The sequence below is a fragment of the Bactrocera dorsalis genome, chromosome 6 (assembly GCF_023373825.1).
Source record: "Bactrocera dorsalis isolate Fly_Bdor chromosome 6, ASM2337382v1, whole genome shotgun sequence".
NCBI classification, from domain to species: domain Eukaryota; kingdom Metazoa; phylum Arthropoda; class Insecta; order Diptera; family Tephritidae; genus Bactrocera; species Bactrocera dorsalis.
In genome coordinates, this window is record NC_064308.1 from 14,801,062 (window position 1) to 14,823,516 (window position 22,455).

Below are 22,455 nucleotides of genomic sequence, written 5' to 3' on the forward strand. Positions count from 1 at the left end.
ATACGATTTCTTCACCATTAACTTCAAAATAGGGCCTATCATCTGTAATCCCCACTACCTTAGCAAAATTAACAAAATTGGATCCTTGATCACAGACTAATTGACAGGTATGAAGACCTATTCCCCCTGTTTCTCAATCACTTCAAAAACATACTTCCGAACCACATCCCCTTTACAAGAATTATGGACGAAAAAGTATGCAACTGGTTGAGACCAGGAGTTGCCTCCAATGCCTTGAGCCATTACTGTAAAAACACTGTTGGCTATCCTGGACGTGCGATTTTCATCCCCATAGTCCTTCAATCCTACTATCCTGACATCAAACCCCAAAAGGAATCACTTCTGCCCTAACTTTTTCTGTTTCCCTAAAATAATCAAAACCCTCCTCCTAAGCAGCAAAATCCTCAGGCCCTAATCGAATTACCCCGTCATCTGCGTCCGTCTGTTCGACTAAGCCACCTATTCCAACCCCTAAATTATTTTTTGTAATTCCATCTACTGTGGGTGCGTACAAATTACTATCGGGGACTGCCCCTTTACTTAACTTTAATTTGTTCCTCATCCGGAACGAGAAATGGCGCTGGCAGGCGAATAGCTCCTTTTTTGGGGTGTCTGTTACCCCAAAAAGTTGCATCCATTTTCCTCGTCTATAAAAATTTTCATAAATTTAACAAAAGAATATGCAAGCAAAATGGTTAGTATAAAACAAATAAATCTTGGTTAGTTTTTTTTTAAATAAAAATTAAAATGGTGCAAAAAAAAAATTAAAACGCATGAAAAGCATTAAATTGGTTAGTTTTTTTAAATAAAAATTAAAATGGTGCAAAAAAAATTAAAACGCATGAAAAGCATTAAATGAATGCATGAAGTGAACCAACCTTTTTGGAGGTATCATTTAAAACATCGCCGAAATTTTTAATAAACTATTTATAAGTTTATTTTCATACAAAAAAACTTATCTTTTAAAAACTATCATATTATCTATGACTAATTTTTAAGGTTTAACAAAATGAATTACCTTAAGTAATTAATACAATTTATGATATTGATAATTTAAAAGTAACACGTAGTCATATTTTGTATAACAACGCTCTTATAAGTTAATATAATATTTACTTAATGAATTATATTTATATTAAACACTTTCGTAACAAATATTTTGAAAGCCATTTGTTCTTTAACCTAATTAAAACTAATATAGTTTTCATTATACTTAAAAAAAGTTCTTAACTAAAATTGTATTCCGTAGGCCATCCCGAAAAAAACATAACCACTTCTCTTGGGTAGCTTGTATTGGTGGAAAGGCCGCCTGTAGATAATACACATGTGGCAAAAAAATGTTTTTGAATTAATAAAAAAGAGTTTGACACTTTCAAAAAATCGGTTTCTTTCATTTTTTTTTTTGATAGTTTAAACGACATTTTAAAAATTGCTGACATCATAACTCAACGAGATATTGACCAATCGACTTCAAATTGAAACTGAGTATTCTATAGTATATTATTTACTACGACCTACGATCTTTTTCATTGGTTGAAAATTGTCAATTTGCCATTAAAAACTGTTTACATATAAAAAGACAATTTTTTCGGAACCTCCGAAGACAGCACATAACTTCGTTATTTTTAAATATTTTTGTAAAAAAAAACTTCAAATATAGCCGAAAATGTACCTTATTCTGTCCAAAGAACTTGGAAATATTCGATGGAGTATTAAAAAAAAAAAAAATCACGTAATTCGCCTAACTTTCCATTCGTAACACTAGTATAGCTCCTTAAATATTTGATAAATGTTATATATATAAAAATTCACCCAAGTATTATGTGTAAAATATCTAACACATATTCCAAAATAAATTCATACCTTGCTAATTCTCGTTCCGATGGGAATTTGTAAAAGGATCAGGGTTGTCGAAAAAATATCGATACATCGATATATCGATATAATTTTTTCAATGTAACAATATTTTTGAGCGATATTTATTGTTTCGATATATCGAGGTATCGATATAATATTATAAGTATTGAAAAGGTATAAAAACGATATTTTTATGATCAAAAATTTCTAAATACTTTTTTATACTAACTGTTTAATCCAAACAAATACTCCTCTACATTACTCTCACAAATTACGTAAAGTAATAGAAGCGTAATGCAGAGGATTATCAACCGTCCCAACTTCACTCAACAGGCGAAAGAGGAGAAAAAGAAAACATCTTTTCCCGCGTTTTTTACAAAAGGATTGTGGGCACACTGTTCTTCAGAGTTAGGTGTCATACGAGATCTGATAATATTGCTTACCCCATTTAAGCAAGCTACTGAAGAAATTAGCGGCGATCAGTACGTGACTTCAAGTTTGGTGATTCCCATTGCAAACTTACTTCAGAGAGATCTTGAACAAGTAAAGCTTTTCACCGAATTTGGTATTGCTGTTCAGAAGAGTTTGCCAAAGCAACAATTTTAGACCCACGCTTTAAGTGTATTCATTTTAGTTCAGCGCTAGCTGCTTCCACTGCAATAACCGAACTGAAAAATTCCGAAAAATCTTCGCAGTCGTTGTGGTCTGGACATGAAAAAATTATGATAGATATTGCTGCAGCTTCAGCCAACTCTTTACTTTCAACTTCAACCAGTGATGGTATGCCTAGCGAACTAAATCATATCTAGATCAGCCTATAATACCCAGAAAAGAGAATCCAACAAAATTCTGGTTTGATTGTCGTCATTTTACCGTAGTCCTTTCTGATATAGCTCTAAAGTATTTGATATCGCCTGCGTCCTCGGTTTCCTCGGAGAGAGTGGCATCTGTGGTGAATCTCGCAGTACCCAATAACAGAAGTCGGCTTACAGCCGAGCACGTAAATCAAAGAGTTTTTTTATGTCTGTATCAGATAATATTGGTTTGATTAATAAATAGTTAATGTTTTAATTGTTGTTCTTGATTTATTAAAAATTATGTCTATTGGTTAGTATTTATCTAGTAAGGTAAGATGATTAAAGTAGATTACGCCAAATTTTTTTTTTTTCATATCATACCGATATATCGATATTTTTAAATAAAAATATCAATGTCGATATTGATATATTCAAAAATTACCGATACAATATATATCTATACTTTATTCCATTTCCGACATCCCTAAAAAGGATTCAGCTCCTGCACATCTACATACACATGATTTCGGCATTCTTCTGTAAACACAAACTTATTGAAAACTTCAACATATTTCTGATATATTTATAGACCTTACCTTTATCTTGCTTTTCAGCAAAAACACCTATACAAAATATATATAATAAAACTAGCTGACCCGGCAAACTTCGTTCTGCCCAAAATATATATATTTTTTTTTTTCATTTCAAAAATTAAACCGGTATTGGTTTTAATAGAATGAACGATTTTTCCTAATTTCATTGTGTATACTTTAAATACCGCCTTTTTTGTCCTTGACAAATTCCCAATATTGAAAATAGTGAAGAAAAAATTATTGCTGAGTTTTTTGAACTGTTTTTGATAAAAAATTTAAATAAAAAAATATGATATACAGGCGGGTTCTGCAATTTACTTCCGAGTCAAATTTTGTGGAAAATGCCTGATAAACATTTTTTTCGAGGGTACATTAATGCTTTTTGAATTTAATTGCTTGAAAAATGCTACTCTTTTCAATAATGCTGACACATCGCGTCCAGGATTTGTTGACAATTTAATAAAATTAAGTTTGTACTATTCTCACTCAATTTTATTAGTTTTAATCGAGGCTCTAAAATATATAATTTTAGTACATATTTAGTTTAGGGCTGCACGGTACACGATATTTTTGGTTTTCTGTTCCGCGGCGTAAATAAACAGTGAGGAAGGTTTTCCAACACGGGAATACGCCACATACAGCTGGCCATGTGAAAAGCAAGACATTTCTAAATTTATGCCGCATACTTCTAGCGACTGCCCTTGCGACTTTTTTATTGTCATCGCAAATGCAAGTTTCACTGGGAACTGCAAACGTCTGAATTGGAATGGCAAATCTGTTGAAGTTAATGGAATTCGGGGAAGTAAGCATTCCTCTCCCTTAAACGGGCCTTTCAAAATGCTTGCCACTATTAAATTGTCCATTAGCTTGGTCACAATCCGTCGAGTACCATTGCACAGTTTGGGAGCAGAAGATTCCGTAGCATAATAACTACAGACCCAACTTTGAGACGCAAATTATGAGGCGGCATCAAAGAGTTTAAGAACTCCACTGGGTAATTTACTACCTCGTCTTCATTTTCAACGCGATCGATTGATTTATATGACCGCAGATCTCCCAGAATTTGATTTTGAATCGTCCAATTCAAGTCGTTGAGATCCATATTTTTTGCTGCTAAAATTGCGCACGTGCTTAACCAATCGTAGTTACCATAATTTTGAGCAATATTTGGATATACACTACTGATTAGTTCATATTTATTAGATGTGAATTGGCAAATCGTAGTTGGAATCGATATTAACTCACTGCAAGGATCTATCGGAACTTGTCCATTTCCGATTCGCAGCAGCTCTTTTGAAAAAACCTCCGCAGTTCTATCGTTTTACAGCAAAACTCGCATATTCATGGTTAATGAAATGGTTTTAACAAACCTCCACAAATGCGATGACATGAGTTTAGCTCATCCGCCGCTGTTGATTTTGGAATCACGGGAAGTGTTTGTCTAAAGTCGCCCGACAGCAATATCATCACTCCTCCAAAGCAACGATTATTGTTGCGCAAATCTCTCAGCGTTCGGTCGAGTGCTTCTAATGATCGTTTGTGGGCCATTGTGCATTCATCCCATATGATTAACTTACATTTTTTTAAAACTTGTGCCATTGCTGATTGCTTTGAAATATTGCAAACAGGACTTTCGAGTATTTGCAAGCTTAATGGAAGCTTTAATGCTGAATGTGCCGTTCTTCCACCTTCTAACAGTGTTGCAGCAATCCCGGTAGATGCAAGAGCTAATGCAATACCACCTTGACCACGTATTGCTGCTAGTATTAAAGACGTTTTGCCAGTCCCGTCGGGCGCATCGAGGAAAAATATGCCACCGTTTCCACTATCTACAGCATTTATTAGCTGATTGTACGCACTGCTTTGCTGTTCATTCAACAGTGGAACATTTGTTTGTACTTGTTGTTGCAAGTGAGTTATATCGTAAACACGCTCGCGTTCCAATTCGCGACTCACTAAATCCCTTGTTTGACGACTTGGTGCCGGCATATGAACTTCAATCAATAGTTTTCCACTCATAAGTAAATATAAATCTTCAATAAGGACTAATGCTTCATTGTAGATGTCAGCGTTCATTGTTCATCTCGTCGCTAATAGCAGGCGATGCAAAATATCTTCTGTCATGTCATCCTTGTACGTATCCCATAATAGACGCGGGCCCGAAGGCTGACATGTCGAAATTATAATAGCGAAAAGTGTACGAACTGCAGTGGCTGGTGAAGAAGCTGTTGCATCCGCTAGCGTTTGATTCCAGTGACTGTCGTGTTCAATTGCAATTGTTGACATACTTCTCGAAATGTTGCACAAATGGTACCATCTACAGTCCTCAATGATTCAAATGAATTTGAACAGCGTACATTAATCAAAAGCAAACGTAGGTAAAAGCAATCATCGTTCTTTGGATGGATTGTGTAAATTCTTCCCAATGCATCTGTTGAAAAAACACCTGGATAACCATTTACCGGATGGCCGTTCTTCCTGCGCAACCATTTTTTCAACGATGCATTCCATGTATAATACCGAGGCATCTCCGAGTAAAGCAATGTTCTCGCGAACGGATCACTGGCGCAAGTTGCAAAGAAACTTGTTAAAGTGGTTGCTGGTGGTATTTCCGTTCGCTGTATTATGTTCTCTGCGTTGAAATAAACTCGCTGGCTATTCTCCAAATGAGCTGCCAGATGCACAAAAGTAGGATGGCGTTCATGAATTGCAAATGAAAATATTCTCCAGATTGCTTCATTGCAGTTCACATATCCGCCCACTTGAAATTTGCTAATTTCATCTCGTTCAACGCCAATAACCGCCATATCGCTTCCTTTGGTGACATATTTGCAAACATACTTAATTGATTTTATTGAACTGCAATACTCAACATTTATATGTGTTTTGAATGCCTTAGACAAAATTGGCGAATATGGAACGATCCATGTGTTATCAACCACGAAATTCTTTCCTTTCAATTGAGTGATGAATGTTCTGCCATTGTCAGCGGGTGAGCGACGCCGATAGAGAGGGTATCCGTCGTTTCCAGTTTGAGTTTCCGAAATAAAAGCACGGGGATAGCGTTTTTTGCATTTACTGTCCGACATACAAACCGAAGATGGATCGTGTTCTCCGCATGGCCCATGAACCATATTGGCCATCACCACTTCGTGCAACTCTGGATCTATTTCAACATCAGGAATTTCGGCGGATTTGGTCAGGTGTAATTTTCTCCACCATCCAAAGAAGAATGTGTGCGTGGGGCAAACCTCTCTTCTGCCACTCCACTGAGTACATCCAGCATCGAACAGTGCCATATACACGTTGTTTCGTAATAAAGTCCATCAAACATCTGAGTTTTTGTTTAAACACGCGTGCTGTAACGTCGTGGCGATCGCTTGGTGATTGACCGGGATGCAATAGATTCGTAATGTCTGGCCATTTTGGATTGCAAGTAAATGTAACAAACAAATCCGGCCGTCCATAATTGCGCACGTAAGTCATCGCATCCTGGGAGTACTCATGCATGTGTCTAGGACTGCCAATATATGTCGATGGCAAAATATAGAGTCGACCAATATCTGTAATATCCGCATCACCATTCATTGCATCTCTTAAGTGAATATACTCTTCAGATCGCAACTTCGACAGATTGTATTGCATGTAATTAAGTCATTCTGTCTCAACTTTAACGTACATGTCAACTGCATGCTTGTGAAATAACCGTCCATATCTCAGAAGTGGTTGTCATAGTTTTGGCGAATCATCATTCGATATGCGTAAAACTTCATTGAACTGACTTTTTTATTTGTCTCGACACCTAAAAGCTTAAATTACCTATATGAAGCAGCAAACAAAAATTTTTTTTAGTAACCATTCACCGGATTTATCACCTTATATCCTAAGTGATATCCGTCTTCTCCACGGCACAACATGAGTGGATATTGCATTGCATCGTAAGACCGATGTGTCTCACTTATCCGTTTTAGTGCTTTTTGATTTCTACGTTTGATAACAATATCACGCGACTGCAAATTTTCTCCAACAACAACAACTGATATTTCGCTAACTGTAGGTGCATTATATTGTCTTTCATGTGTCCCTGTTGGTCTTTTGTCCGCTTGTATGATTATACTATGATTATCTGTTGGCATACGTTCCAACGAAATCGTAAACAGTTTAATGAGGCCATTGTGTTCGTGTAACATTTGCTGCAATTGTTCGATTATTTCTCTTTTCGTTGTATTGAAGATAGCACAACGCCGATTTACTTCATCATGTGAATCTCCCAGAAAGTAAATTTGGAGATATTTGTGTTCTTGATCTGGATACGGCAACAGCGATCCAGCGAGATGAAAAATTTGCCCATGAACCTGTATAATTGGAGGAAAGCTCTGTAGTTTCTGTCGAATATTGTTTGGCAAAAATACCTTAAACGTTGGATTGTAGTTTTGTTCATTTACAATTTCACCACCAAATGACGTCATTTGAAAACAATCATTGTACATTTTAGTGTGCTTTAAGAAATGGCTCGAGTGAGGAGATTCACCGTAAAGCAGCTGGAACAGTGGCTGTGGTAGTGGAAGCAATTCTGGCAACTTAACCTTTCCCCCGGCGCAACATAACCCTGGCGGTTCATTTTTAAATTTGACTGCATTGCAATATTGACAGACTACTGACATCTGACCGATTTGAACAGATGCGCTACCTGCCCGTTCAATGTTCACAAAAGAAAGATGTTGCCGCTGTTGTCGTCGAATAATCGCATGTTGTGATCTTACTTCATCACTTTGGCGAGCACGAACTTCCTTTCTTCTCGATCGTTGTTGCTGATTGTGAACTTCCCTTCTTCTCAATCGTTCTTGCTGATTGTATGTTTGGTTGACATCTTCTAACTGGTGCGTGCTACTCTCCAGCAGTCTATTTCGTGGTGATACCCTCTCAATAACACTTTCCCTTTGACGTGCTCTGCTATTTCGTGTTCTCCTTGCGGCCTGGGAACTCCGAGAAGTGTTACCATACGTACTGATTCTTGACGTCGTAACAAATATCTAATTGGAAATGATCATTCATTTGCAAAAAGTTCATATAAGGTTTTACGGACCAATAACTTACCTTTGAAAACTCCAAAAATGAATGAATTAAACTAAGGAAGCAGATCAATTGAATGATAAATTCCAATGTACATAAATCGGTATTCGCCAACACGCTAAATCACTTTCACTAAATAACTCACTTTTTAAAACAAAATATATCAATATATCAGTAAAGCAAGGCGCATTTTTATTGCCCTCTAAATTTTGCGTGTTCGATTGCAAAGCAAAATTGACGTTTAATTTAATTTGTGTTTGTTTCATAAAACTGCCATTTCCATAAACCGAAAATAGCACTTGACACAACCAAAATTACGATATAACCGCTACTGTCATCGATAAATAAACAAAAATAGCAAGAAACAACCAAAATGTCGTGCTAGGTGGAAAATGAGATAAATATATGGTGGATTAACAACCAAAATAATTAAAGATTGTATGGGGGGTACCACGCCTCCTTTTTTGATAACGCCAAGTTTTATGGGTGAGAATGGTGTTGTTTCCTATAGCTCTAAACCAATTTTCATGTTCCTACCTTAAACACTTTTGAAGATATTCACCTTGAAAAATTCAGTTTGTATGGGAGGTGCCACGTCCCCTTTTCCGACTACCCCTTCTTTTATGTGTAAGAAGGCTTTTGATACCATATAGGTCTATACCAATTTTCAGGTCCCTACCTTGAACCCTTTCACAGATATTCTGCTTAAAAAATTTAGTTTGTATGGGAGGTACCACGCCCCCTTATTCGATAGCCCCCGGTTTTATAGGCGAGAGTGGTGTTGTTATCCTGTAGCTCTGTACCAATTTTCATGTGCCTACCTTAAACACTTTTGAAGATATTCGACTTGAAAAATTCAATTTGTATGGGAGGTGCCACGCCCCCTTAATATTTTGTTCTGATTTTAAGACATGACCTGCGCGTGGTAATAACAAACAAATCCCCCAAAGGAAGTATTTCATTTGGTTCAGCCGTTTTCGAGTTTTAGCGTTACAACTATACACCATTTCATTTTTATATATATTGTTACAAAAGTAGTATTAAGTTGTATTTGTATTACTATATGCATCCCTGATTATGAACAATAGCTGTAGCTATATGGAATAGCATTTGTCTTGTTGTAGACATCTGGCGCCACGGCTGTCTGCTTGTCGAAACAATAGACATCTGGCGCCGCACTGTCTGCTTGTCTAGTTAAACAATTGCTGAGTCTGGCGCCGCGACTGTCTGCTTGCGTCTGGCGCCGTATAGCCGTATGTTCTGGTAATTTCCAGACGCGATATTCTAGAAGGACACGTCGGCATCAGCGAGAAGTGCGTGGCTATATAAGCCGTGGCAGCGCCAACGTAATCAATCAGTGCTAAGAGTAAACTGCTATAGTGTAGACGAGTTGTGAAATAAAGAGTTGTTGAATTAAATTAAACAGTTTTGGTTTTATTTGTCAATCCAGAGATACGAACCTAACAAAGTGAACTAGCAGTAAATTCGTAACAATTGGTGTCAGAAGTGGGATTGTCAAATAATCCAAATTCCAGGTGGTTAAATTCGGAGAATTGAGAATTCAGCAATTAAAAAAGGAACTGGAGGAGCGTAATTTGCCGATAAGCGGGCAAAAGGCGGATCTGCAGGCACGATTACGTGAAGCAGTGGAAGCGGATGGAATTAATGTGGACGAGTTCACATTTGTTGGGCCAGAAACTTCTACAAAGGTAGAAGAGAAAGTAGAAGAACAACGAACATCATCAAGTGTAGACATGAACACGTTGTTAGTGGCTATTAAGCGAATGGCAGAAAATGTAGTGCAAACAGAAAATCGTCTGGCACAGCAAATGGCAGAAAATGCAGTGCAAACAGAAAATCGTCTGGCACAGCAAATAGCCGAAAATGCAGAAAATGCAGTGCAGGCAGAAAATTGTCTGGCACAGCAAATAACGCAAATAGCTGAAAATACATCACAGTTAGAGTCTCGCCTTACACAACAAATAACTGAAAATAATACGCAGTTAGAAAAGCGTTTGGTACAACAGATTACAGAAAATAATACACAAGTGCAAGAGAAATTTTCAAAATTTGAAGACGAATTAAGCACAATAAAAAATGACGTAGAAAATTTAAGATCAGAATTTCTTCAACTGAGTAATCGTGTGCGAGAACTGCAACTACATGGCCCTGCACCATCAACAAATAATCAAAGATTGAAGGCACCCACATTCGATGGAAGTATTCCATTTCAAATTTTCAAACTTCAGTTTGAAAAGACAGCAATGGCCAATAATTGGAATGCAGCGGACAAGGTGGCGTCCTTGTTTGTATCATTGAAAGGACCTGCGGCAGAAATCCTTCAGACTATTCCAGACTGTGAACGGGACAACTATGAGGCATTGATGAGTGCGATAGAAAGACGATATGGTAGTGAGCACCGGAAACAAATATACCAGATCGAACTGCAAAATAGGGGTCAGAAGATGAACGAGTCATTACAAGAGTTCGCAACTGAAATCGAACGACTGGCTCATTTGGCAAATGCAGATGCACCTGTGGAATACATTGAGAGGGTAAAAATTCAATGTTTCATAAATGGAATTCGTGATGTGGACACCAAACGCGCCACATATGCATTGCCAAAAAGAACGTTTGCTGAAACGGTTTCGCACGCCCTCACACAGGAAACAGCTTCCCTACTAAGTAAACCAGCACACAAAGTACAAAGAGTTGAAATGGAACAACCGGCGCTGATGGAAGAAATATTGAAGACTCTGAAGACAATCGCTGCACCGCGAGTAAATACAACAGGCAGATGTTTCAACTGTGGAAAAGCGGGTCACTTTGCCCGTAATTGCAATATAAAGGTAAACCCATCAAAACGGAATCAACCAACAGAACACCGAAAGAGGATTCACCACAAAAATGCGGATGCATTATCGCGTCGCCCTTGTCCACTGGAACGTAAACATTGCTCAAAATCAGAGGGAAAAGAAGGTATAATCGACGTGCGATTACTGAATATAGAACCTGAAGATGATTGGACTCCTCACCGCATCAGAATCAATCAGCTGGAGGACCCTGATCTTGCAAAGCTGGTAATGGCCAAAGAAAATGGGGTACGGCCACCAAAGGAACAAATAAGTACCGAGAGTCCAACTGCAAAAGCATATTGGGCCCAATGGAACAGCATAAACCTCGTTAATGGATACCTTCATCGTACCTGGGAAAGCGAAGATGGCAAACAGTCTCGTCTGCTGATCATAGTACCGAAGTCCATGATCCCGAAAGTATTGAAAGAATATCACAATGGACCTAGTGGAGGGCACCTTGGAATTACAAAAACTATAGAGAAGATTAAACAACGGTTCTACTGGATCGGTTGTCGAGATTCCATAGCAGAATGGATAAGTAATTGCGTAGAGTGCATGGCAGCTAAAGGTCCTAAAGCCAAAAGTCGTGGTAGGCTACAACAGTGCAACGTGGGATCACCATTTGAACGAGTCGCAATGGATGTTGCAGGTCCGTTCCCAACCAGTACGGCCGGAAACAAATATCTACTGGTTGTCATGGACTATTTCAGTAAATGGCCAGAAGTATATGCCTTACCAAACCAAGAAGCGAAGACAGTAGCCGAAGCGTTTGTAGAAAATCGGATAACAAGGTTCGGAGTGCCCGTCGAATTACACTCAGATCAAGGCAGGAATTTCGAATCTTCCATTTTCCAAGAAGTCTGTACATTATTGGGCATCCACAAGACACGGACAACAGCGTTACACCCACAATCAGATGGGATGGTAGAGAGATTCAACCGAACGCTCGAAGAACATCTGCGGAAAATCGTTGATAAAGATCAACGGAATTGGGACAAGTGCATCCAGATGTTCCTGCTGGCGTATCGTTCAGCAAAGCACGAGACAACTGGTTACACGCCAGCAAAGATTATTTTTGGATCTGATCTGCGACTCCCTGCTGATCTTAAGTTTGGAACGAATCCTACAGCTGTAAGAAATGATGGAGATTATTGTTCTGCCTTAAAGGAAGAAATGAATGAATTGCATCTAATGCACTATGGTCGGAAATTTCATTTCGTTGGCCAAAAGTCAAAATTTTTGCAGTCCCGAAATATGTTGCGGTTTCTGAAATCTAGTAGTCAACGCTCCAAAACAACCAAAAATGAATTTTGTTGTTGTAATATGCAATTCACCGTTATTCGGTGAGTCATCGAAGTTGGATTTGTTTGCTTCATTTGTAAACATAATTGCGTTCGGTGTTTTATAGTGCTTACTTCAATTGCTTGTTAAAGCTGAAAACAAAGCGTGTTAAATAAAAGTTTAAATGGAACACGAAGGTGATGGTAAGTTTATTAATTTTGTAAAATATAATACTCAAAAGTTGGATACTCTAAAAAATAAAATAACTTTTTCCAAAAGTCTTTAACATTTTGGAATTTATTTTATTTTTTAAGTTTGAGTAAGCTTAACACATTTTCTTTAGGAGTGTTAAGCATAAGATTAAAAACCAAAATTACTCTGAAGTGTTTAGTTTTTGAAAATGTTTATCTCGATTTGCGGTTTTTTGCGGTTTTTGAGTAATTTTTTTTTTCAGTCGTCATTTGTTTACAGAATTCAGCAGTTTTTAATATTTGGTTGAAAAGAGTATATCCGTAATGAGTTGTGGAAACAACTAAGTCTTCATGTTGATATTCCGAAAGCAGGTGGTTGTGGTTCCACAAATGACGGCAACACGTCGCGAAGAGCATTTACGGAATATGATAAATTTTCGAAAATTTTAGGAGTAGACACTGAATTAATATTTCGAATGAGAATAATATTAATATGTTTATCTTGTCAATTTTCCCTAAATTTGAATAAATTTGAAGAGTATTGCTTTCAAACTGGTCAATTATATCAAAGCAAGTACCCCTGGTTGCCAATGACTCCCACAGTACATAAAGTGATAGTTCACTCAAAGCAAATAATACAGAATACACAACTTCCTGTTGGTTACTTCGGAAAGGATGCAGCTGAGTCACGAAACAAAATATATAAAAGCGACAGACTGCACCATGCACGTAAGACTAGCCGCATTCATAATCTTTTCGATGTATTTCATAGAGCTCTTGACACATCGGATCCATTAATTTCATCTCTTCGCTTAAATACACGTGTGCGCCAAAGGAAGCGTTTAACGCTGCCACTAGAAGTAAAGGAATTATTGTGTTGTGAGGATATCGGTGAAACATGTGCGACTGAGAATTTAGAAAATATGGATGACGACGAGGGCGACGAGGACGATTATCCAGAAGAACTTGAACAGGAAAATACATTTTTGGATAATGAATTGTATTTAAATTAAAGAGTTTAATAAAATTTTAATATTTTCGTAAATACGTGTGTAAATTATATTTTCAATTTTCAGAAACAATATATTTACTCGTAAGTATCGTATATTTTCTCATTTAGAACTAAAAAAAATAAAAACTCAGAAAGAAAAGAAACAAAAATTTTATGTAAACATTTTTTTTTTATTTTAATTCTAAATATTGATAATTAAAAAAAAAAATTATTATTTTATACAAAAACACTTAAATTATACTGCAACTTCAAATTCCAGTTAAAAATTCCGTTATTTTAAGTTTTAATAGTTTTGGCCAAGAAAAGCGATGTTTCCGACCATAGTGTAATGGTAAGACAGCATACGCATCTGATGAGCAATAAGATGAAGGACCGGTTCGATCAAGCGGCAAATTCAAAAGGTTTTGAAGAAGGTGATCTGGTCCTGTTGTACAATCCACTTCGAAAGAAAGGCTTGTCCCCGAAACTGCAGACAGCCTGGGAAGGACCCTATATGGTGATGAAACGACTTAATGACGTGGTATACCGCATACAAAGAAATGGAAAAGCACGATGTTAAATGAAAGTAGTACATTTGGAGAGGCTCGCCCCATTTGGTTCAAGAGGATTTGTGCCTAATCGGGACGATTAGGCCTTAGTGGAGGGCAGTGTTACAAAAGTAGTATTAAGTTGTATTTGTATTACTATATGCATCCCTGATTATGAACAATAGCTGTAGCTATATGGAATAGCATTTGTCTTGTTGTAGACATCTGGCGCCACGGCTGTCTGCTTGTCGAAACAATAGACATCTGGCGCCGCACTGTCTGCTTGTCTAGGTAAACAATTGCTGAGTCTGGCGCCGCGACTGTGTGCTTGCGTCTGGCGCCGTATAGCCGTATGTTCTGATAATTTCCAGACGCGATATTCTAGAAGGACACGTCGGCATCAGCGAGAAGTGCGTGGCTATATAAGCCGTGGCAGCGCCAACGTAATCAATCAGTGCTAAGAGTAAACTGCTATAGTGTAGACGAGTTGTGAAATAAAGAGTTGTTGAATTAAATTAAACAGTTTTGGTTTTATTTGTCAATCCAGAGATACGAACCTAACAAAGTGAACTAGCAGTAAATTCGTAACAATATAGATAAACACTGGTTTAAAATCACTTTGCAATTGATATTTTCCTAATGAATTGTCTGTTTGTATACATATGTCAAACGACAAATTACCACCCAGGATTGTATCCTACTGCAAGCAAAAATTTAGAAATACTTGAAGCGTGTTTTAAAATTGCACACAAAAAAACAACTGATTTAACATTAAACAACAAGTAATATCCCAAAAGAATTGAACAGATATTCAAAGTAATTCAATATAATCACTTAAATAACGTAAACACCTGCATTATTTAATATATTTTAAAGTGGTGATCATCAAAATTTAAAATTTATATGTAGCTCAAATGCTAACACAACACCCTGATTACCATGAAAGGAGCAAAAAAAAGTGTTACACAAAACCCTAAGATTTGATAGAGGTGAGTATAAGTATGTAAACAAACCAAAGGTTTTTTACTGTATATACTGAGTATACGCATTACATACATATGTACATTAGTATGTACTCGTATATAACAATTGTGCGCAAATAAATATAAGGGAAACGACATACAAACATAAAGCATAACTACATGCATATAAATACTTGTATATACATACATACGTATATTGTTGCGTTCTTATCATTTTCCTTCTTCTAATTCAGTTTCAAGTGCTGAATACAATACCGACAAACGACATCTGTCAAATATTAAGATACACACGTTCTTATGGACACTGTTATTTTGACAGCTGCACGACTACACGACTGTAGGCCGACAGTTGTCGTTCTCGCTAACTTCAATATTCTCCTTTACTTATTTGCCAACGACAGTACGACGATCACTAGTGGCAAGAAAGAAATCGCCAAAATGGCATCAAATGAAAGACTTCTTAACAACTCAGTACGAAATAGCTGAGCGAGTTGACAAAAAAATATTCAAGCCAAAAAATAATCAAAATGAATCGAATAAAAACTTTTTTAAACCCCAAGCCAGCAATAATACACAATATAATAGGCACACTAATAAGAGCCAAACATTTGTGACAAATCATTGGCAATCACTATGTGAAATATGTAAAGGAGGACACAATATAAGACCTTGCAAGAAGTTTAAAAAAATGTCTGTTTCAGATAGGAACAATCTTCTCCGACAACATAAACTTTGCATCAACTGTCTGTCCAATTCTCACGGGATAAAAGACTGTGAAAGCAAATTTAATTATGTTTACTGTCAACGAAGACATCACTCATTGCTTCATATTACAAATTTTCAAAATATGAAGCAAAATCAATTTCATAAAACCACCGGGTTAGTCACTACAACCAAAAGTGGTAATCCCGAAATCTCAAATCCTGAAAAAAGGGAAGAACAACCATGTTGCTCTAAAGCAGCAAAAATTCAAGCTCTTCATTCAGAAAATGAAAGCAAAACTCTTTTACCTACGGCAGTCATCGCTATTGAACATAGAAGAGAATTATTCAAATTAAGAGCATTAATAGATCAAGGTTCTCAAAGATGCTTTTTATTATCTAAAGCTCAAAATCGGCTAAAATTGTCTGTCAAAAATTCAAATTTCAAAATTTCAGGAACGAATTATACAAAATTCAAACAAACTATAGTCTCACCAAATGCGGATATAAGAATAGATGCACAAGCCATCATTCTACCGCAACTCACAAATTTGCTTCCAAGCTGTGAAGTAAATAAAAAGCAATGGGAAAAATGCTCATATCTTAAATTAGCAGACCCCAACTGCCATACCCCATAGCAAATCGATTTGTTATTAGGTAGTGACTTAATACCTCAAATAATTCATGAAAGTATAGAAAAAATATCCAATAAATTATTAGCCCAAAATACAGTCTTTGGGTGGATATTAAGTGGCCAAGTCACAGAAAAAATTAATTCTTTTACAAATGAAGTTGAAATAATTTCAAATGAATATTTAAATATGAACTCAAAAAATTCTGGGAAGTGGAAGAATTTCCTTAGACTACTCAACTTTCAGAAGAAGACCAGGCATGCGAAGCCTATTATAAGTCCACAACAACAAAAAACGAAAATGGTCGTTATATTGTGCGACTCCCTTTCAAACGCACATTCCCAGATTCTATAGCTCTAGGTCACTCTAGAATATCAGCAGTCCAGCAATTTCTAAGCTTAGAAAAAAGTCTGATAAAGAAAAGTGAGCTGAAATCAGCATATGATAATGTGATGGACGAGTATCTAGACCTCAATCATATGGAAGAAGCTGTACCATATGAAAAAGTATCTAAAGGTAGATATTTATTTTTTTATCTGCCACATCACGGGGTAATACGACCTGATAAAATCACAACAAAAGTACGAGTGGTTTTCAATGCCTCAAAGTGTACAAGCTTAGGTAAATCACTCAAAGACGTACTATAAGTATACTGGCCCAACCTTACAACCTTATCTCATGCTGCTAATACTAAATTGGCGCATGTTTAAATGGGGATGTAGAGAAAATGTACAGACAAATTTTAGTACATAAAGATGACCAAGATTTCCAACGTATAGTCTTCCGCAAATCAAGTAATAGTCCAATCAGCGACTACAAACTTAATACCGTCACCTTGTGCATCAATTGCGCACCCTATTTGGCGATCAGGACACTGCATGAATTGGCAAAAACGCGTGAAACAAATTTGCCCTTAGCAACTTCTGTGTTACAAACACAAACATACGTGAATGATATTCTATCAGGTAGCCACAGTCTGTCCTTAGCGTGCGAATCACTATCTCAAGTGATCAAAGCACTAAATTCAGCGGGATTCCCCTTAAAGAAAATTACATCAAATCATCCCGAAATAATAAAAAACATGAAAAAGGAAGACTTATTTTATTAGATATAGATTTCCTTAAATTTGAAACAGCCAGTACAAAAAAAATCCTAGAGATTCAATGAAGTACGATAACAGATCAATTCTCATATATGTATGTACAATTGAGTCAATATCTGCAATGTCCGCCATAACCAAACGCCAAATACTTTCCTCGGTGGCAAAACTTTTGGACCCCGCAGGATGACTTTCGCCAATAATGATTCAAGCAAAACTTCTCAATCAAGAATTGTGGCAAGATGGCACTGAATGGGATGAACAGGTAAAACGTGTACGTTTAACAAAATGGGTACAATTTGCTAACAATTTCCATACTATATCAGAAATTCCAATCCCTCGATGGTTAAATTTCACCCCTAACATTAATACAGAATTACACGGTTTCTGTGATGCCTCTGAAAAGGCTTATTGCGCAACAGTTTACGTACGCACACAGTACGATAACAAAATATCTGCACACCTCTTGGTAGCCAAAGCCAAAGTCGCACCTTTGAAGACACTCGGTCTGCCACGGCTTGAACTGAATGGTACTCTTCTGTTAGCAAAATTAATTTCAATAGTTCAAACCCATCTGAAATTAACCGATCATAAAACGTATCTTTGGTCAGACTTAGAAATAGTTTTAGCGTGGTTAGAAAAACCACCCTATTGCTGGAAGACCTATGTATCTAACCGAATATCTCAAATCTTGGACTTAGTTGGCCCAGCAAAATGGTAACATGTTGCAAGTGCTGATAACCCAGCGGGCAAGAGGTTGCCAGCCACCGCACCTCATCAGCACTACACTCTGGTGGAATGGTCCAACATGGCTAACAGAATCACAAGAATTCTGGCCAAAGCCGCCCGCTCGTAATATAATACCGCCGGAAAGTCGGAAAATTTAAAATTTTCATATCACTCCAGAAGAGGATGATATTCTCAACCGATTTTCTTCATTTCCTAGAGCACTAAGAGTAGTCGCTTACATGCACAAATTCACCCAAAGTCTTAAACAAAAAATGAAAGGGATACCAAATGATCCTTGCGTACAACTAACGCATACCGATTTGCAACATGCCAAAATTAGTATCATTACCTACACCCAAACTCGCTATTTCAGCCGAGAGAAAGCAAAGACGACCATTCGAAAAGGGAAGCTCTCTTCTCGTGTTAAATCCATTCTTGGACTCTAAGGGATTAATAAGGGCAAATGGAAGATTAGCGAATTCCAGCCTCAGTTACAACGAACGGCATCCCATTACTCGTATTATACCTGAGAAAACCAGTTTTACTCATTTATTCTTAATGTATTTACACTACATGGTGAGCATCGCTTGATGCAGCAAATGGTCCGACAAGAATTTTATATACCGTGACTAAAGCCACAACTTAAAAAGACGATTTTTATGTGTAAACAATGTACCTTGTACAAACATAAAATGCGTACGCAGATCATGCCAGCTTTACCACCTGAACGCTGCAATTATGCTCTACCTTTCACTATTAATGGGGTTGATTTTGCTGGACCTTTCCAGATAAAGGCCTCGATGTCTTCTTTATTTAGAAAAGGGTATGTGGCTGTTTTTATATGTTTTACGACAAAGGCAGTATACCTCGAGCTTTGTTCATATCTGACAACTGCGGCTTTCCTCGCAGCATTTGCTCGCTTTGTCGGACGACGCGGATTTCCCTCAAATATTATGAGCGACAATGGAAAAAACTTTATCGGAGCTCAAAGAGCCAGAAGTATCCCCTGAAATTGTTAAAAAATATGCACCCCAAGGGATCGATTGGCAGTTTATACCTCCATGTTCTCCACACATGGGTGGACTTTGGGAATCAGCAGTAAAAAGCTTTAAGTCCCATTTAAAGAAAACGGCTGGTAATCATAAATTCAGTTATGAGGAGCTTACTACACTACTCACTCGTAACGAAGCCGTATTAAATTCAAGACCTATATCACCACTCTCGCAAGATCCCTCCGATTTCACAGCTCTTACACCTGGACACTTCCTCAGAGGAGCTCTTCTTCTCGCCATACCTGAGACAGAAGGAGACTCACTCACTTTAATAAATCGATGGGAAAGAATCAAGATTCTCCACAGATGGAAGAAGGACTATCTTAAAGATCTCCATAAGAGATATCGATGGAAAACGATCCGGAAGGAACCCAGTACAGGCGAATACGTCATCATACAGGACGAATGCCTTCCCCCAACGGAATGGCGACTAGGTCGCATTGAAAAGGTACATCGTGGACGAGATGGTCATATAAGAGTAGTAGATGTACGAACACAAACTGACCTACTAACTCGACCACTAGTGAAATTGTGTTTTCTTCCAAATACCGAAGAACCGATCACCGAAAACAAGCGAACGCAAACGCATACATAAAATCAAGCAATAATTAATTAAAAATACACCGTTTTACAATCCGTACGTACACACCAAAAAACCGAATTAAAGGCGATTAATGTTGAACAAGTAAATCCATATATATAAAAAATATATAAAACACATAAATAAAAGTATAATATAAAGACATAAATACTGTATGTATACATATATACATATATAATGAGTAGCATACTTCACACTACTAGCAAAACCATGTTCAACCCTCGTCGAGACCAACGGGTCTGGCCAGGCATATTTTGTTTTTAAATGTTATTTAAATATATTTAGAGTGTAGCAAACGACTTGCGCTTCCAGGTAGCTTCCTAGAATTTTATTGTCTATAGAATTGAGAAAAAAATTCAAGGATATCGTATCGAAAAGGACGATATTATAATATTACACCTTAGTCGAGACCAATGGTGCTTGGCTAGACCCCATATATTTTGTATGAAAATATATGAACTTTGGTATGTTTCTATCACGTCGCACGGTTGATTTATCTGTTTTCCTGTTCGTTACATGTCCAAATTGGTTTATATGTTTATCTAGGTCAAATACTTTAGCCGCTAGAGCGTTTTAAAGGTTAGGAAAAATGTAATTTTTCTCAAAATGTTACATTTTTTGTGAACGCTATTGCCACGCCCCTGGTAGGGATGGAAAGGAGGTTGAGGGCTTTCCTGAAAGCCCCAGGGGTGAACTAATTCGCAAAATGGTTTTGATCTCCCCCGGCCCCATACCCCTCCAACTGTAGTGAAACAAAGGGGGGGGGACATGGTGAAACCCCTTTTTGCCTATTGCCACGCCCCCGGTAGGGCCTTGGGGGCGAATTATACATTTACGGAAAGCTCTTTAAATTACCTAACCGGTGCAATTTATTTGATCTACCTACGTCAAATACTTTAGCCGCTAGAGCGTTTTAAAAGGTTAAGGAAAAATATATTTTTTCTCAAAATGTTACATTTTTTGTGAACGCTATTGCTACGCAAAGCGTGAACAAGGCAGTCAATTGGATTTCAATCAAATCGAGAGGTAAGAAATTTCAAAAATGTATCTATATTGTACATATATGTAGCGTAAATACAACACGTATTTCCATACAAATGTATGTAAACACATAGGGGCCTATGTGTCGACTAAGTGTATCAGACCGTTGGTCTCGACCAGGGTTAATATACATATTCCTATTCCACTAGAAATGGACGTAGAAGAATCCGCAGTAACCCCCAGTCGGTGAGGTCCGCAATTACTGTGAATACAGCATCCGCTGCGCCCATCGCCGCACCAAGGAGGCAACAATCATCCATTCCACCAGTCAGGGAAGCAGGCGAGAAGCACTTCGAGAAATACGTACCGCCACGATGCAGCCTATGCCAACGACCCCATTTCCTAAAGAAATGTACGATCTTCAAGACGATGACGCCCGCTCAACGCCAACAGATCGCTAGAGCCCACGGCCACTGCATGACATGCTTGGCAGACACGCACGCTACGTTGGAATGCATGTCAGACGGGTCGTGTCAGCACTGCCACCGACCGCATCACACATTATTTCACCACTTTCCTCGACGCGCTGATCAGTCAAAGCACTCCAGTCACCGGCGTGACCAACAGCGGTACAATCAGCATGGAAATCAGGCTCAACGCCGAAGAGCCAATCGCTCTAAGCCGTCCCGAGATGCACGCTCGCAGATACCACCACATCATAATCATCGCAACCAGCAAAAGGCGACTGGATTCAGCGCTGTAGTGAGCACCCTACAGAAACTGCAGCGGCTTCTAAGCAATTAATTCGCCAAGGGGGCACGGAATGTTTATGCGACTTCATGGCATCTCGCCCCTCCACGCAACATTCATCACACCACTCACAATTATCACACAACACAACATTCATCGCACAACCTACATCATCATACCACGCAACTCCACGCAACAAACCAACCACACTACACACACATCATACTCGTTTTTCACCACCCCAGCGATCAAAAAGGATTGGTTAGATCGGGGTGGCCTCAAATTCGATTTACGCCGGTATTCTAAACGCTTCGCTTTTTTTCGACCGCTGATCGTTTCACATTTCAAAAAACTGGAATCCCGTCTGATCGCGTGTGAGTGTGCGCAATAGGATCGGCAGTGACCAATTTATCTATAATTTGATATTGTTTGTGAAGTTATTGGAATAATTGAAATCGCCAAAGAAAAAAAAATAGTCAAGTCATTATAGTAAGTTCACCTCGGAATTCGATATACCCATTTATATGTCTGTAAATACCCTACTATATGTAGGTTTTGAGACAACTTTAGGGTGTCAATATACAAGTATTTACAAACATATAAATGGGTATATCGAATTCCGAGATTCTTACCTAATTTAAGCTTAAATGACTGGACTAAAAATATAAACATAAAATTGCATTTATCAAAAAGAAATATCTTTTAATTTAAATAAAATAAAGGGGATACATAGTTTGCAGT

The 22,455-nt window shown here is 37.7% G+C and overlaps 1 protein-coding gene across 1 annotated transcript; it reads left to right on the forward strand.

The window, feature by feature from the left end:
• Window positions 1-9,440: 9,440 nt before the first annotated feature.
• Window positions 9,441-13,682, forward strand: LOC125779102 (uncharacterized). The gene is made up of 2 exons (XM_049459630.1): window positions 9,441-12,659; window positions 12,911-13,682. Exon 1 carries the CDS (start codon window positions 10,075-10,077, stop codon window positions 12,520-12,522), a length of 2,448 nt encoding a protein of 815 aa, XP_049315587.1. The 5' UTR covers window positions 9,441-10,074; the 3' UTR covers window positions 12,523-12,659; window positions 12,911-13,682.
• The last annotated feature ends 8,773 nt before the right edge of the window (window positions 13,683-22,455 follow it).